The sequence below is a fragment of the Mustela putorius genome, unplaced genomic scaffold (assembly GCF_011764305.1).
Source record: "Mustela putorius furo isolate JIRA1106 unplaced genomic scaffold, ASM1176430v1.1 tig00000680_pilon_pilon_pilon, whole genome shotgun sequence".
Taxonomy (NCBI): domain Eukaryota; kingdom Metazoa; phylum Chordata; class Mammalia; order Carnivora; family Mustelidae; genus Mustela; species Mustela putorius.
The window spans coordinates 2,348,072-2,365,055 of record NW_025421442.1 but is presented as its reverse complement, the minus strand read 5'-3'; the positions used below and the strand labels follow the sequence as shown (position 1 = coordinate 2,365,055).

The window sequence follows — 16,984 nt, the reverse complement described above, 5'->3', positions numbered from 1 at the left end:
GAAGACTGGGATTACAGTTGGTTTTAATTTCTTCTTTTGCTTTTCTCTATTTTCAACAATTAGCATGTGTCGCTCCCATAAAAGAAAGCTAAGTACGGGTAACCAGAAGCATCCATGGGCATCCAGCTGTGCACAGATGTCTGGATTGGCAGTCAGAACGATTCCCCTGCTGGGATTTTGCTACTCATGAGGCCGATCCCTAGTGCCTTGAATAGTTTCAGAGTCCATCGTGGAATCAGGGTCGAGGCCATGGGGTATCAAATCAGTGTTGACCTCTGCCCGGGTCCCATCCATGACATGGTGACGCCTCACTCAGCAACCTGTGAGGACCCAAGGCCGGGGCGAACTGTGAACTTCACCTCTTCCAAATCCCCAGTGGGGCCAGTGCGTCTGGGCACGTGCAGGCACTACCGTCTACCCAATCAGAGTTCAAATGTCATCAACTGACAGAGAGCGTGGCAACTTCAGATTCAAGGGAAATTCTGTCCACCATCGCTATTGAATAATCGAGGTTCCAGAGTGACTCAATTTTGGGACACTTATTTGTTTGACTATTTATATATATTTGAGAAGAGGCTAACTCTAGATTTTACTAATTTTCCCAATCTACTTTACATAGGGTTATAGCTCATTAAAGGTATATACTTAGAAAATTTCCTCAAAAGTAACCGTCAATTTGCTAAAAAGTTACTATTCACACTAAAGGAATGACCCTACCTAACAGCCCCAATTTGACCATTATTGTTAAGTATTTTTTTCATTTAACAGGTCAGGGACATAAACTAATCAATGGTAGCAGAAGGCAGGATACCGGCCCCCACCGTTGACTGGCAGGGAAATGAGGCAGCCCAGCGGGGCCTGGGAATAGTCAGGTGTCTGCATGGGTGTCACATATGTGTTTATGTGCTCACCGAGCTGAACATTTAAGGTTGCATGGTTTACTACACATGGACCAAAAAAAATTGAAAGAAAAAAAAAAGATCATTGCTTTTAAGAGAGCCGTTGAAGTTATTTTACAAAAATAATGCTCATCTTTTTCTGATAAATAATGTGCGTTCATTCTACAAAACTTTGGAAAATACTAACAGCATCAAAAAATAAAAATCGTTTCTCATCTACTCTGCAGAACAACTTGGCATGATGATAGATGCTGCTCAGAGCCCTGTGACAGCTCAGCTCTGCTCGCTGGCTTCTAGGGTGGCTGACAAGCTCTCTACCAACGCTGGTCAGCTTGGACCCCAAGGCTCTGGCTGTGGCCGCACAGACCCGCCCACCCCGACCGTGTCTGGGGCCACCATGCAGGCTGCTTCCTCCCAAAGGCTGCCCGGCAGCTGCGGGTTACTACCAGTCATTCACTCCCCTCCAAGAGAAGCCCATGCCGGCTGCTGCTGTGGCCCAAGGACCATCTGCAAAGGCTGTGAAGCTGAGAGCCCGAGGCAGGGGCCAGAAAGACCACCGGTGCCCTCTGCCGTCCCCCCAGCTGTATCTCCACACCTGCCCGTGGAGCAGGTTCCCCGGCGTCAGGAGGCAGGCTGACCGGTCGCATGACAGGACAGAACTCTCTCTCCAATGAAGGAGTCACCGACCTCGCTCATGCAAGAAGGCAGAGGTCGGCCCTGACCCCCGGAGCACTGGTGAGCTGAGGCCTGGACTCGAGGACGAGGGCTACGGGGGCCAGACAGCCAGCATTCCTGTGCCACTGGCCACACATGCTGCCAGCTGTCCCTCCGCCCTCGGGGCTGTGCCCTGCCCCATGTCACATGAGGGACCAGAGGCTCAGAGGCGCCCTGGGGAAGGAGTAAGCGAAGAGTCAGGCGAAGCCATCCTCCCACCCAATGGCCAGGGGCACCCCGGACCAGACACATGCTCGCGTGGCGGGCACAGGGCCCTATGGGCCGGTGCCGCAGGACAGCCAGAGTGGACACGTGGGCTGGCCACGGAACCAGGGGACGACCGGCCTTCAGCTTGCCCGTCTTCTTCGTGAGGGTTCCGCCTAGAGAGGGAGGAAGCTGGCCACTTGGGTTCAGCCAACCCTGCCTCCAAGCTTCCTTCTCTTCCAATCTCTCATCTCACGGAGAAAATGATACGAACACAAGTGCCATCCAGGCTCTCATCAAAGGAGCCAGGAAGCCTTTGTGAGTGCTGGCTGGTGGCGTGTGTCATCCGTCTCACACACGGCAAGGACGCTGAGTCAGGGGAGGAAGGGCGACCAGGGCTCGGTGAAAAGGAGACCACTGTGCTCCGCTTCATCTGAAAATCACCGCAGTGCGAGAGGCCGCATCCGGTCTTCAAAGTCCGAGGAGGCGCGGGGAGCAGTATTCCCGCAGCACACACCCGGGCTGCCGCGGGAGCTGCCTCACAGCGGGTGTGCAAAGGACGCAGGGCAGACTGGCCCTCTCCATCCAGGTGTGTCCCCGTTCACCCCCGTGTACCACTGGCGTCCCCATCGGGACACCGAACTAGCTGCTCGGTCTGAGAAAGTGCCATCTGTCCCTTTGAGCACCCCTTTTCCTCACTCCTCCTTCTCCCCAAAACAAGCTGGCCTGGGCCCCAGTCCTGGGCCTCCGTTGGACGGGAACACATGTTGCACCACAGGCCCTTTGCACGGAGCCAGCTGGACGCTCCTCGCCCCGAGGAAGCAGCCACGGGCTGTGCCTGCGCTGGAGAGCCCTGGGGCTGGCCGGGAGCCGCGGCGGGACCTGCGAGGCAGCCCCCATCCCGTTCCCGCCACGCCGATCTCCGTCTCCTCATCGCTGTCCGCCTCGCCGGGTTCATCCATCTCATCCATTTCTTCCGATTGATTTTCTGTTCTTCATTTCATTGATTTCTGCCTTTACCTTCGTGATTCCCTTCCTGCTGCGTTCTTGCCGTGTACTTTCTTCTTTTTTGGCGTCTTAAGAAACACGCTTGGGTTGTTGACGGGAGAAATGTTCTCCTCTCCCGTGCGAGCATCTGGTAGCGTGTGCGTCGCTGCCCGCTCCGTTTCCGCGCACCCCGCGCCCTCCGATCTGCGGTGCCTTCCTGTTCATTCAGTTCTGGGTATTTTTAAATTTCCTTTGAAATGTCTCCTTTGTCCTCTGTTATTTATAGGCATGATGCCTAATTTCCAAGTGTTTGGAGATTTTCCCGTTGTCTTCCTTCATGAATTTCTCATTTGAATCCATGCCGGATCTCGGTCATTTTGCTCAGGGTCATTCTCCGGCTCCAGCTATGGTCTGTCTCGGCGGCGGCAGCATGGACACCCGATAACACGCTTCCTCTGGCGGGCTTCACCGAGCACTCTCTGCGTGGCCTCTGGCTCCCGCGTTTGAGCGTCTCTCGGTCCTGTATCCCCTGCTGACTCTCGGCGCAGAGCCCAGCAGCGGCTCCGGACGGGCTGTTGGAGGCTCCCACCGGCACTGTGCTAGTCCCTGTCTCGAAAATGGGCGGGGGTGACACACATCATGGCTCGTGCTCTCCGCTCGCCGGACTACCCCTCATGAAGACCCCTTCTAGTCAACCACGGCAGGACGCTCCCGTCTGTCTTCAATGGCTGCACGTGGCCATAGGGTACGGACGCATCAGAGCTCACTGCCCACCCCAGCTGTCCCGCAAAGTGACGGGACATTCACTTTGCGGGACAGCTGGCCTCATCCCCAGGGACCACCGCACTGGCCTTCTCCCTTGCAGTTCTGAGCCCTGATGGCAGAGGCTATGGCTTGAGGCCCAGCGGAGTCCGACCAGCGGCCTGCGGCGGGCAGTGCACAGAGAGGGTAGGAGGCAGAGAGAAGGAGCCCTGAGCCTTTCAATAAAAGGACGAGTGACTCTGAAAATCACGAATAATGCTGCTTGGAGATCACAAGGAACCAGCCGTAAGGAAAACCCTACCCCCCCTTTTTTGGATCTCAGGCAAAGACGAACTCACTCTCCATTGTGTCACCGTATGACCCAAGGCCCAGATTATCCTCAGGACAGGGCAAAGCTCTAAAAATAGCTTGAACAGCGGTCCCAGCAGGTTCCTTCTATGGGCGGAGTCTGACATGAAATCTACAGCTGGGATGTGAGCAGATCAGGGAAGCCAAGAAACAGTGAGGTCCGCGGAGGAAGAAATGTTAGAGAAATGGAGGAAGGGGCGCATACCCTCGGGGTCCCTGCCCGATGTGGATGGAGATCCCCCAGCAAACGCCAGCAACCGGCCAAGGGCCAGCAGCGCAAGGGCCTCTCCAGTAGATGGGGAGCTTCCCGGCTCCAAGGCACGGCAGCCCGAGCCCCAACACATGGCGCTGATGTCTCACTTCCTTCTGACCTGGGCCACCCCAGCGGACCCCGTTCCTGAGCAAACGCCAGGCCTGCTCCCACCTCCAGTGGGTTTCCTGTTCTGCCTCCCCCTCCTGGAGCATCCATCAGCCCCGAACCGCCCAGCCCCGCCAGTCTCCCAGGTCAGGCCCCCACCCCTGCGGGAAGCCTTCCTGCCCGCTCCAGGCTTGCTCCGCCCTCCCCGGCGACAGCAGCTTGCTGGCACGAACCCGTCTCTGTTTCCAGTGGAGCATCGTCTCCCGCTCAGTGGGATCGTGCACTCCTTTGGGAAAATAGTCCTGAACCTCCTTGACATCCGGCAATGCCTTCACAGGGCATTAACGGCACCCTCGAAACAGTTCCTGCATCCACTGCCCCCCGCCCCCGCACCCGTCTTTTTCATAAACCTGGTGCTTTCTTTGGAGGAAGGGGCACCAGGAAGGGTTCAGGAGGTTAGCTTTCTGTGCGGAAACGTCCTGGTGAAATCTGGCTCTACAATATTTGACTTCATAATGACCACTCACGGCTCTCATTAAGGCTGATCCTCTCAACGAAAGCTTCCCATAATTAGCTTCAAAGAGAACTCGTGGGCCTGCTAATTGTGCTTGCCATCTACGGGACAGCCTGGAAGGACCCTGGCTGGGCCACGCAGACATGCCTGTTCACAGAAAGAGTAATTATCGAGCCATTTTTTTGAATAGAAAAGAGTTCAAAATGTGCCTCTTTGGAGTTACATTCTTAATAGCCACGTGCATGTAAACAGGCCCCAGGTCAGCCCCTGACCAGTCCCCTCAGCTCTGTCCAGTTCCCCTCTGGCCCTCGGCTGCCTCTCTCCCTCTGTCTCTGCCACTGTCTGCCTACCTGAGGCTCTGTCCCCAGGTGCGTCTTGGGAAGAGCTGACGGACCACCTTCCCCATAGCTCCTGGCCTCATGGAACATGGAACCCACTTAAGGAGTGACGTCCGCCCTGGAGGGCAGGGACCGTTTGATTCCTGTCGGCTTCTCAAGGGTCCCAGTGTCGGCACCTGCCAGGGACGGAGATAAACAACACGGAGGCCAACACACAGAGCCCGGGACCCCCACGGGGAGATCCCCAGCTCACAGAGCTGGATTCGAATGAAGGCCCAGATGGGGAGAATGTGAGCGAAGGCCAGAGGTGCATCTGCTCTGGGGGGTCCAGCTGTTTCCTGTGGCCCCAGTGTTGGGGCTCAGGGGACAAGAGAGAGGGCCAGACCATGAACGTCTGTGTCTCTTGCCAAGCAGCAGGACGGACTTCTGTCTGCACAGCCCAGCAGCAGAGAGGCCGAGACACGTATGTTACAGAGATAAGTGATTCGCCACATTAACAGCAAAGGGTGAAAAATACCTATTTATTTCACTAAATGCTGAAAAAAACCTTGGTAAAATTCAACAACTATTTCAGTTTTGAAAACTAGGATTACAGAAAACTAGGTTACAGAAAATATTTCTTAATGTGAGTTCCACCCATCACGGTGCTGGGAGGTGCAGCCTGGGGACATTGGTGGCAGGTGAAGCCACACAGCCACAGCACAGTTTGTGGGGTTTTGACCTCAACTAAAGATCGGTCCCTGTGTGAGGCCCACCCACCCAGAGACCGCCCCTGCGCTCAGTGCCCCGCCGTGAAGACACGCCATATCCACCCCATACTGTGTATCTTCTATGCTAAAAGTCAAATTTCTCTTTGTTCTTTGCTCCGGAAACATGCCCACCTGGCCATGGCTTTCCACATCATCTGAAACCATCTCACTTCTGAATTAAGTAATTCTATGTGATTTCATGGGTCCTTGACGATTTCCCTTTAACATGCTGGGTCCTCACCGCACGTCCTCTGAACCCACGAAACATCCCAGGTAGCAGCGCTGTGCACTCCGGCCCCCCCCCCAGCAGCACGGTCTGAACACCACAGAGCAGGCCCCTCTCTGCCAGCTCAGGGAGCTCGGGAAGCAGGAGCTGTCCTGCTGTGACACCCGCCCTGACACCTGGCTGCCCCCTTCCGTGATACCTGCTGTGACACCCGCTGTGACACCCGACTACCCACCTGCTGTGACACCTGCCATGATACCTGCCGTGACACCCGCCACCTCCAGAGCCGTGCCACCCTGTGGTGCTGAGGCACTGCATCCACGTGAGGGGCTAAGGGCTTTGCACATGCTTCGGGGCGAGCCTATTGGCTGGAAAGCCCACCTCTCCCCTGGGTTTGCACGTTCACTGCCTACATTCTCCGCTACCAGGACTTTGTTTAAAAAACACGTATTGAGGGGCGCCTGGTGGCTCAGTGGGTTAAAGCCTCTGCCTTCGGCTCGGGTCATGATCTCGGGGTCCTGGGATCGAGCCCCGCATGGGGCTCTCTGCTCAGTGGGGAGCCTGCTTCCTCCTCTCTCTCTCTCTGCCTGCCTCTCTGCCTGCTTGTGATCTCTATCAAATAAATAAATTAAAAAACAACAACAACAACAAAAAACACGTATTGTGCATTCCTCACCAGTAAGACACAATCAAAGATAAGCTTATACTTTTCAGGATTGAAGTATGATCAGTAGCTTATCTTCCCCAGAATAATTTTATCTTAACACGAATATGAAAAAATGAATGAGATAATCAGGTATTTCTGGAAATATGACATTTAGTATTTTCTAACAAGAAAGAAAATCATCCCTGTCTAAAGTTATCACAAGTTGTCTACCTGTGGAGTGTGTGTGTGTATGTTTGTGTGCATGTGTGTGTATGCACACGTGTGTGTCTCTGTGTGTGGTATGTGTGCAGTGTGAGTGTGCTGTATAGGGCACACCCATTTAACACACTTGCTATATTGTGTCACATAAAAATAGAGATGATACACTTTCCAGATCAAACTAATAATTTTGTCTATTAATCTCAAAAGAATTTCTTAAACTTTTTCAAGCAATTTAGATAATATTTACATGTAAGCCACCCATATTACGAGATTAAAAAAAAAAAATTCTTACTCCACATCAAGGAACAATTTTGTTCATCTAGAACGAAAACAGAATTCAATCAATCCCACCATGATAACATCTCCCACCGTGATGATGTCTCATGGCTATACTTGAAACAAGTTTGCGATGACCTTTGCTTATGGCTTCACAGGAATGCAACACTAAAACACGGAACATTTAAAGTACTCTTTTAAATGATTGTTATTTATTTATTTATTTGACAGAGAGACAGTGAGAGAGAACACAAGCAGGGGGAGTGGGAGAGGGAGAAGCAGGCTTCCCGCTGAGCAGGAAGCCCGACGTGGGACTCCATCCCAGGACCCCAGGATCATGACCTGAGCCGAAGGCAGAGGCTTAACGACTGAGCCACCCTGGCACCCCTATTTAAGGTATTTTTAATGACACTGAGGCAAGTGGAAAAAATACCAATTTAGAATAATTTTTAGAGTAAGTGCCGTTTATGAAGGCCATCTATAAAGAGCAATAGAACATTTATAAATAAAATGAATAATTTATACCACCCCAAATATCATCAGATTCACAAATGGGAGAAACAAAATAATCCTTAAAGGAGTTGTTGTAAAAACAAGGCTTCATTCCAGAAGAAAAATAGCCCACAGTATCAGGAGGAAAGTCTGCAGCTCTGCTTGTTAGAGTGTCCTTCAAAGAGCCCCTAACAGAGACCGCGGTGAGAGCAGACGGCAGCCTGCAGACGTGCAAAGGGACCACCACGGTATTTGGCAGCGGGTCACCGTTCCTGTCTGTGTTGAGAGCGACCAGTGAGAACCCCAGCTCACCGCTCCTCACTCAGCTCCCAATTCTTGGGCACTGGAGTCGGCCCTGAATGCGGTCACCTCCTTGCCTACTTCGAGCATGTGGCATAATGTGCTCTAAAAAGGAGCCCTTCTCCTGGCGACCCTGGGCGAGCAGTGTGCCCCCAGGCAGCCCCACAGTTACTGCCGCCCACCAGGCGGGTCAGAGTGGAACCTCAAGGCCATGCCAGCCTTCAAATGGCTCTCCTACCTTGGCTAGTGGCCTGCCCATGCCTGCCTCTCCTTCCAAAGCGGTTCACTCTGCAGGCCTGTGCACGGAGCACCCCAACATCACCCTCAGAACCTGTCAAAGACCAGCAGCAGCCACCATGGACGCCCAACGGTGGTTGGCTTGGACTCTGAGGCCAAGGACGTTAAGGTGGGCAGAGTGTAATCAACACAATTTCTATCCACTTCCATGTCCAGATGTGGTTTCGAGATGGAATTGTCCTGAGAATATTCATCGGGTTTTTTTGCGGCTGTTTTACCAAAAGTGAAAACCAATGGTCAAGCACACCTAGTGCGTAAAGGACAGGCAGACCTGGGTAGGGAGAGATGGGTAGGGGGCTACGGGACCAGGCTCCCAGTAATCCCGGATGTGGAGAAATGCCAGAGATAAGGGAACATAAGGAGACCCCCTTGTTGGTCTTAAATGTCATAGACAAGACGTTTTCATGATAGCTACAAGCTGACCACTGAAAGTAACCAAAAGAGACCGGTCACGGGTGTTACCAGTGGTGACCTCAAGAAGACTTAAGTTCCCTGGTCAATTTGCTATGAAAGACCAGCCCTAAAAGCCCACAGTGGCCACGCATTCCTCACTCGAGAGAGCTTTTTTCTTTCCTTCTGGTTCTCACCTTCACTTCATAAACTTTCACTTCACTACCCTTCTACGTCCACGAGATTCAGTCTTGGGCTCTGTGAGATGGGAGCCTGCACCACACAACGCTAGGAGGGTACAAAAGTCCTGCCAGCGAGGCCTCCTGACGCCCATCCAGCCCTGGAGTCTGCATATGGGGGAGCCCAGGGTCCTGGGGACGTGTCAGCGGCAGACTCGCTGGGGACGAGTGAGAGCCCCTGAGCTCAGAATTCTGCTGCTCGGGAGCGTCTGGTCTATGAACTTCATACCCTTCATTAATGAAGATGACAACCTGCTGTTGGAACACTGATGTTTCCTAGGTCAGCAGCCCCACCCCCAGACTCCCTCACAGTTTCCACTCCCGTCTAAGCAGATGGAGTGGAAATATTTTTCAATAAAAATCGTGCAGACGGCATCCTCGGAGTGCCATAGCAGGTATGTCTACGAGGGGGAAATCCTATAATTACACAGCATATGGGTTTTCCAAAAAAATAGGATAACATGGGGGGGGTCCTTAATTTAGAAATAAATTTAAATCCAAGACAATCATGAGTTCTTCCCCAAACCCTCAGCCTTCAGACTGACGGCTGCGGGGCAGGCATGTAATAAACATTGCCTCTTTCTCTCTGCCGGTGAGAAAAAAGCCAAGATACTGATAAAATTCTTTGAAGATCGGCAAGCAATACCGAGTTAAGAGGTTTTTTCCCCCTTTTGTGATTTTTCCAGAGAGTAAGCCCATGATGTTCTACTCAACACAGGCAACACAGAAATGCGCCCCAGCAGAGCGCCGTGGGATCATGGGAATCAAGTGTGTGCACGGGACATTGTCCTTAGAGTCCAACCCCCATGCTGTGTGCTTCCAAAGTTCTCTGGGGAAGTCTGACCTGATGTCCCCGTGACCACGGTTCACGGCACTGAGCACTAAGCAGGCACGCTAGGTGCCCCCGGGCACTGCCACCATTTACTGGGGGCACGATCGTGTGATTTCCCCCCACCCCCTAAACGCAGAGGCTCAGGCCAACCAGCTTCAGCCCACGGGAGCTCTGCTGTCGCCGGGTTCACAACCTCACACCAGCAGGTTGGCCTCGCAGCCCCGACGCGCTCGCTCGGCTCCAAAGCCAACCACAACTGACCTTTGGAACGAGTCGCTCCTCAAAAAGCAACAGCAAAGCCCTAAGCCAAGGGAATGATTTTATTTTTTTAAAGGAAAACTTTAAAGGCATAAGTTTAAGAATTCTCTCTCCTTTTTGAAAACTACCTCCTATGTTCAACATGACAGGCATAGAGAGAGAGCTTTGCCAAGGTCTGTCTATTTTAAAGGTAGGCTATTTTTCTGGTGCTTTTTCGTGTTTCTTTTGTTTGTTTGTTTCAGACGGGAGTCCTGCTGGCCCACTGGAAGTCATCTACTCCACCATGGTTTCGCCTCAACGTTCTCGGGATTTTTTGCTTGATTTTTTTTCGTTTTTATTTTGGCTCCTGGTTATATAATTTAAAGAAGGACCACAAGGAGAATATTCACTTTCTTTTATCATAAACTCACGCAGGCATGCATGTTTCATGCCGATCTCCATCCCTTCTGTAAAGCAAATCGGTCCATTTCAGAAGACTCAGAAAGCAGCCTCAAACGGGTGGCAAGCCCCGTTCCTGCACCGGGGCCCACATTCCTTTGTCAGGTCTATTCAGGCAGTTAAAGATAACCCACGGCTAACCTCTTCCTCTAATAATTTGGGCTCCAAACGGCCAAGATGCAACATTTCACCCGAGGCTGGGTCTGCTGAATGTCTGAACAGAGTCCATGGCTGATGTGTGGGGAGGCTAGACACCCTGGCAGGCTTCTCCGCGCGCTTGACGACACACCGTGGACAGTGTGTGGGTCTCGCCGCTTTTTAAACGCATAGCCGTGCCTTGGAGTGACCTGACAAAGAAGAGACTCCCGGCCCTTGCCTCGGTCTGGCAGATGTCTGCCTGGCCACAGGGCACAGGGACAGCTCACGACTACCCATGAGGCAGGAAGACATGACTGAGAAGCAGGCCCGAGGACGGGGGCTGGCTGCTGGCTCTTTAAGCATCCCAAAATATTTGTACAAGGGAGGAATTTTATGGACCACATTGGGCATGATTGTATAATTCTTTGTGTTGGAGGAAAAACCCCCTTTCCAGCCAGCAGCTCCAGTCCCCATGCTTTTAGCCTATTTAAAGGGAAGGCTACAGCCCCAGGGGAAAACAGTCCCAAATTCTCTTCTGCTGCTGTGAACCCAAACCCCTTAGGTATGGAAGGAATGGCAGACACACCAGAGAAAACGTTGCTGGGTAGGAAAGCACTACCCACTTACATAAAGCAAGGCAGCCTTTGGCCTGCACTGCTAGGAGCTGCGGGATCCGAACCACCCACCCTGCCTCCTGGGGCAGACACAGCAAAAGTAGTGACACCCACTGCGTTTCTCAGGACAGGGCTATGAGGTCCTTCCAAGTGTGTTCACTGTATGGGCCTGATGCCCACTTCCCCGGGACAGGGGCCCCTGCCCAGAGGGCCAATGGCCGGACACATGGCACAGCCAGTGGCCAGGGAAGTGGAGCCAAGGAGAAAGCAGGCCAGAGTGAGGTCACCCACGGCACAGCTTCTCTCCGCCGTGCGCAGCGGGCGCGTTGGCAGAACCCCGGCCCCGCGGCCCCGCGGCCCCGCGAGCAGGCCAAGAAGGAGCGCTCGCCTCCCAGCCTCCGCGGCCACCCACCCTGCGGCCCGCGCCCGCACCCACCTTGACGACGTAGGTGACTCCGGCCCCCAGCACCTGGTCGCTGGCGTGCGGGGCGCGCGGCGGCGGCTGGTCGCCGGGCCGGCCCTTCCTGGCGGCGCGCATGGCCGGGGCGCCGGGGCCGGGGGCCGCGCTGCCGTCCGGGGCGGCCAGGCTGGGCGCGCTGCAGCTGCCCGAGAGCCGCGCGCCCGCCCGCGCCCTGGCCGCCGAGCGCCCGCGGAGGCCCGAGCTGGAGAGTTTCAGGTGGGACACCTTGTGGAGCAGGTGGCCCAGGCTGCCCGGCCCATCGTCGGGCGCCCGGCGCAGCGCGTCTCCGGACACCAGGTAGGAGGCCGCCGCCGGGGCCGCGCGCGCCGCCGAGACCTTGCCGCCGCCGCTCACCGACAGGTTGTGCAGAAGGTCGTCGACCGATGTCACCGAGTCATTCCTGAAGCGGTTGTACTTGGTGCGTGGAAGCATGCCCCTCCGTGGGCTGGCCGCATCCGCCCGGGCGCTGCAGGGGCGAGCGCGGCGGCCCGGCGGGACGCGGCGGCCGGGACGGCGGGGGACAGCGGCGCCGCCTCCCCGCTAGCGGCCCGCGCCGCCGCGGCCGCGCAGCCCCGGCCCCGCGCTCGGCTGCGGAGGGCGGCACGCTCGCGCCGCTCCAGGCATCGCTTCGGAAGGGGAGCGCCCGGCGGCGCGGGCTGCGCACAGCGAGAGCGTGACTCACTCCAGAGGAGACCCTTCTCAACAAAGGCCCGGGGAGCACTGCAAATCACTTCCTGTAGCGCACACACGCGCACACACGCGCGCGCACACACACACACACACACACACACACACGAAAGAAAGAAAGAAAAAGAAAGAAAAAATGCATACACCCACTGACTGCACACTAGAGCCAATCAATTCTCAAACTGCCTTTTCTACCTTCCCGAGACTCCCTTCCGACCTTTGCTGGCTCGCCTCCCCATCCCCCGCCTCAGCATCTGTGCCAGAGGTCAGTGCGGTCCCTTCGGACGGTCAGATGAACTTTCTGAAACCCCTTCTTCTCTGCTAAGGCTTCCTGTCGCCCGCTCAGCCCTCCGTGGGGGCCCCTGAGTGTCTGACAGCCATGAGTTAAAATGTGACGAAGCCTTTTTAAGAATAAGATCTTCAGCGGATCCTCACGAATTCGGATTTGGAAAGCACCAGCAATTGGTAAATAGCCAAAAAAGTAAAAAGAACAGAAAAGAGAAGAATATTTACTCCCAGGTGAACATCAAAAACCAATTTCCTGGGTTTTTCTTTTTTCAAGTCAGCAGAGCAGCCATGACAAGTGTCTTTGTAGCAATGCAGCTCCTCCAAAAAAAAAAAAAAAAAAAAAAAAAAAAAAAAAAAAAAAAAAAAAAAAAAAGAAGAAGCAAAGAAAAAGAAAGAAAGAAAGAAAGGAAGGTCTGCACAGAGCCCGTGAGGATGTGTCCCCTGCTAAGGACAACAGCCTTCCTCAGTCAGGGTTGGGTTGAAACCTGCTTCCAGAAAAGAAGAGGACCTCTCTGAGGAATGGTAGCTGGCTCCAGACATCCATTCCAAAAAGGGGGCTGGGCTTGAAGCTTTATCCCAATTGAATGTGCTCGAGGTCTGGAAAAATGCCTACCAGACGTACAAATACATTTCAATGTCCCTTCTGTTGCTGCCTTGCAACCCTGCATGAAGGAAGGAAAAAAAATGCAGCTGCTCTGGTTACACAGAAAATCCGTGTCGGGAGTCAGGCTCCGCTTCGAGGGAGAGGCGAAGGCCTCCTTCCTCTCAGCGAGGACAACGGGGCGCTGGCGGCCCCCAGAAGGTCGGCGGAGACTCAAACCCTCCGAGCCCTTGCACCCGGGGCTCTGCCGGTCTCCGCCGTGCTTGGAGATAACCCACCGGACACAGAGAAACCACCCTGTGCAAATTGCCACGCAACTCTGTGTAAGCAAATAAATTTATCTCCGGCACGCTGCCTTCTCCCACCCACGACTAGGCGTGTGCCCCCGGAGGCACCGAACCCAGCAGAACTTTATGGCCCCGGTGCCCGGAGGGCGTCTCCTGGCCGGCAGGTGAGGCCAGCGGCCTGGATGCAGGAGCGCAGGGCCGCGGCGGCTCCCCTCCCCGGGCGCAGGCTCTCATCCTCGCCCTTCCCCTTGCTCGCTTAGCAACAGCAAGTGCACACCCCATCCACGATGGTGATGGTGAGCGGAACTCCCCCCAGATCTGAAGCAAAAACGCCCTATCCTTCCCAAACCCCGCTCTTCATTAGAAGCAGACAAAAACAGCAAAATGTGAATGAGAGGCTGTTTGTGTGAATGGAAGGGCTAGCAGCGAGCCAGCGATTCTGTGAATGAAGCCGGGCCCTGCGAGCCGGTGCCAGGCAATCCCCTGGCTCCAGCGGCCTCAGCCAATGAGCAGCCGCCCTGATGACTCATTGAAGAAGGCTTGCTCAATAGTGGAAGATTCCATTTCAATCAAAGGCGGGATCTTTATTCCAACGGCAGTGTGGGAAAAAAAAAAAAAAAAAAAAAAAAAGCCAGCCTGATTACAAAATGCATGGAGGAAGGCAGGACTGTCATGGACAGCAGGAAAACTAGTTTTTCACGAAAATTCAAGAACCGTTGTTCAGCTCCCAGTGTGAACAGGACGGCCTCTGCTGGAGGTGAGCTGTGCCCCAAAACTTCCATTCAGCAGTTCATTTACAAGCAAGAAACAACCATGAATGTGCTCCGGTTCAGCATTTATCATGAATGTACAGGAAACGCACATTCAAACCCTAGGCATCTCGCCCTCCATTCTGTTTGTGAAAGGCTCATCCAACACGCGTGCACGTTCTGAGTCTCCAAAGAAGGGGGAAAAAAATCCAAATCTCCATGGTTAACCCTTTAGCCAACAGGAGATTTTTTTTTTTTATTCCTTTTATTATGACGAGCCAAGTGGAGAGAAATTGGCCATTTTAAAAAATATCACAGTAATAGAAATGTACTGCATATGAGAAGATCTGTAATCAAAGAGGCTAGTTAATATTCCAGGGATGCAGTAGAACGGTAAAACCTCACTTTCCGGGAAGACGATGGGGGCGGGGGTGGGGGGAGCATGATGACAGAAACTGTAAGCCGAGCAGGAAACCCATACTCTACCTGCCAGGCCATGCCCGGCGCCCTCACCCAGGCTGGTCCTGCCTACTCTCAGGCTATCATGGTGTAGAAATCGATGTTGTTCGTTGTTTGGCAGCACAGAAGCAAAGCAAACGAAGGAAACCACCATAACATCAGCCTCCAGCCTCAAGCATGCCTGAGGTCATCGACAGTAGCTCTTCCAGAATATTGTGGTTTCCAGAATACTGTGGTTTCCCTTTTTAAAATCTATTCACTTAAAGGTGTATTGTTTTTCTATTGCTGTCATAATCCCAAGATCAGTGGTTTAAAATGGTGTTTTATCTGCCAGTGCTGCAGGCAGAAATCCAGCATGGGTCACCCGGGGTAGAGTCCAGGGTGGACGGCAGTGAGTTCCTTCTGGAGTTTCTAGGGGAGAACCCCTCTCCTCGCCTTTCCTGCGTCTAGAGGCTGCCTCTACCTGCCTGAAGTTGGCTCATGAGCTGGGCCCTGAGGACGGTGGCTTTGTTCCCGAGATTTCATTCTACCTGGAGAGGCAGAAAATCTGACATTATCACAATAACCCGGTACACTATGCAACAACTTAAATGTATGGGATACGAACCTTGCGCAATGGAGCCTGCTGACCTTGGCCACAGGATGTCAGGGGGGGACCTCAGCAGGGGTGAGGGATTTCTGAGATCTTCCAGGTACATGGGGGCAAAGAGACACCTCCGGAAGAGGGGCTGTCTGGGGAACAGCCCAAGGCCTGCACAGTTCAGCATTTCCAGAACCTACATAGATGGTCAGATGGGGGCAATGTTGGGAGGCCAGGCTGCTGAGACAGCTGGACGTGGAGGGTGTGGCTATAACCCGTGTCTCCCTCATGATGTGGGATTGGAGGCTGCATGGTGTGGGCAGGTTTGTATTGTATGTGGACACCTTGAACAGTAACACAGGGTGCTCTGGGTGGTTGAGAGGGTGGCAGATAACAGCACAGGGGAAACATGATGAGGTCTCGAAGGAACGCAAGGGCAGCAGGATGGAACGGAGTGGGTGGGCCCAAGTTATGGTGAGAAGGTTGAATAAGCAGATGGGGCAAGTGAACAGGTCAAGCTTGTCTGGAGGCGGAGCTGAGGTGGAGTCTGGAGTAGCAGGAGCTCCATGGGAAGCAGGGAAGGCCACAGGACTGGGCCGAGGGAGAGGTGGGCCTGCAGAGCCCCCTCCTGGCTTCCTCCGTCCTCACTCGTCCTCACTCAGCAGCCACCAGAGCGTGGCCGTCCAGCCAAGTCCTTCTGTAGCTGAGCTCCTGAGGGAGGGGGCCATGGAGACCTCCTGTCTCCCCACACCCCTGTGGCAGGGAGGAGCACTGCTGGGGAAGAGTCTGGGCAGAGTCCTCTTCATCTCCCAGGGAGAGGGATAGAGAGCAAAGGCCATGCTTCTGACGGACGGTGAGGCTGAGTGTGTCTCACCCATTGGAACACAGAGTGCAGGTGGAGGAAGGAAGGTGAGCCTGGGTTCTGGGTGCGTGGGAGTGGCGCGTCCGTGGACAGCCGCCCCGTGCTGAGGAGTGGAACTTGAAGGCCATTGGCTTGCAGGTGATGCTGAGCTCCTTGGTTACTGGTGCACACTTAGGAAGGAGGAGGGGCGAAGGAGATCCCGAGGAAAGGACAGGCTGAGGCTGCCCGGGTGGGAGCTGCGAAAACGGGACCAGGAGTCGGAGGCATGTGTGGAAGCCTGGTTGGATGGACACCCATCCAGCCAACCAATCTTAGCTCGGCTGCTATGACAAAATGCTATAGACCGGGCAGCTTTCACAACATGTATTCCTCCCAGTTCTGGGGGCTGGAAGTCCAAGATGAAGGCTCCAGCAGGTTGGGTGTCCGAGAGAGCCCACTCCTGGTTCCTAGAGGGCTTCTCAGATGTCCTCACACGTGGCTGATGGGGCAGGGGGCTCTCAGAGGTCCTTTTATAAAGGCACTAATCCCATTCTGGGACTCCACCCTCAAGACCCACTCACCTGCCAAAGACCCCATCGCCTCGCACCATCATATTGGGGGCTAGGTTTCAATACGAATTGGGGGTCGAGGGAACCACACTGGTTTCAGGAGATGATCGGTGGTGGTTATCATGAGCGCTGTCGCAGCCATAAGTACTTAGAGCATCCCGTACCGGGCCATGAACACCTGTCGTGCCCCTCAGCTCCCATGGTCCGTGAGATTGTACTTAG

General features: G+C 54.1%; 1 protein-coding gene across 1 annotated transcript in view; it reads right to left on the bottom strand.

Annotated features, from left to right (window-relative positions):
* Window positions 1–12,987, bottom strand: part of SHC3 (SHC adaptor protein 3) — an 89,644-nt gene extending 76,657 nt beyond the window's left edge. Inside the window, exon 1 of the mRNA XM_045083026.1 lies at window positions 11,678–12,987. Coding sequence (XP_044938961.1) covers window positions 11,678–12,133 — 456 coding nt within the window. The 5' untranslated portion in view covers window positions 12,134–12,987. The remainder of the gene's footprint in view (window positions 1–11,677) is intronic.
* Window positions 12,988–16,984: the final 3,997 nt, after the last annotated feature.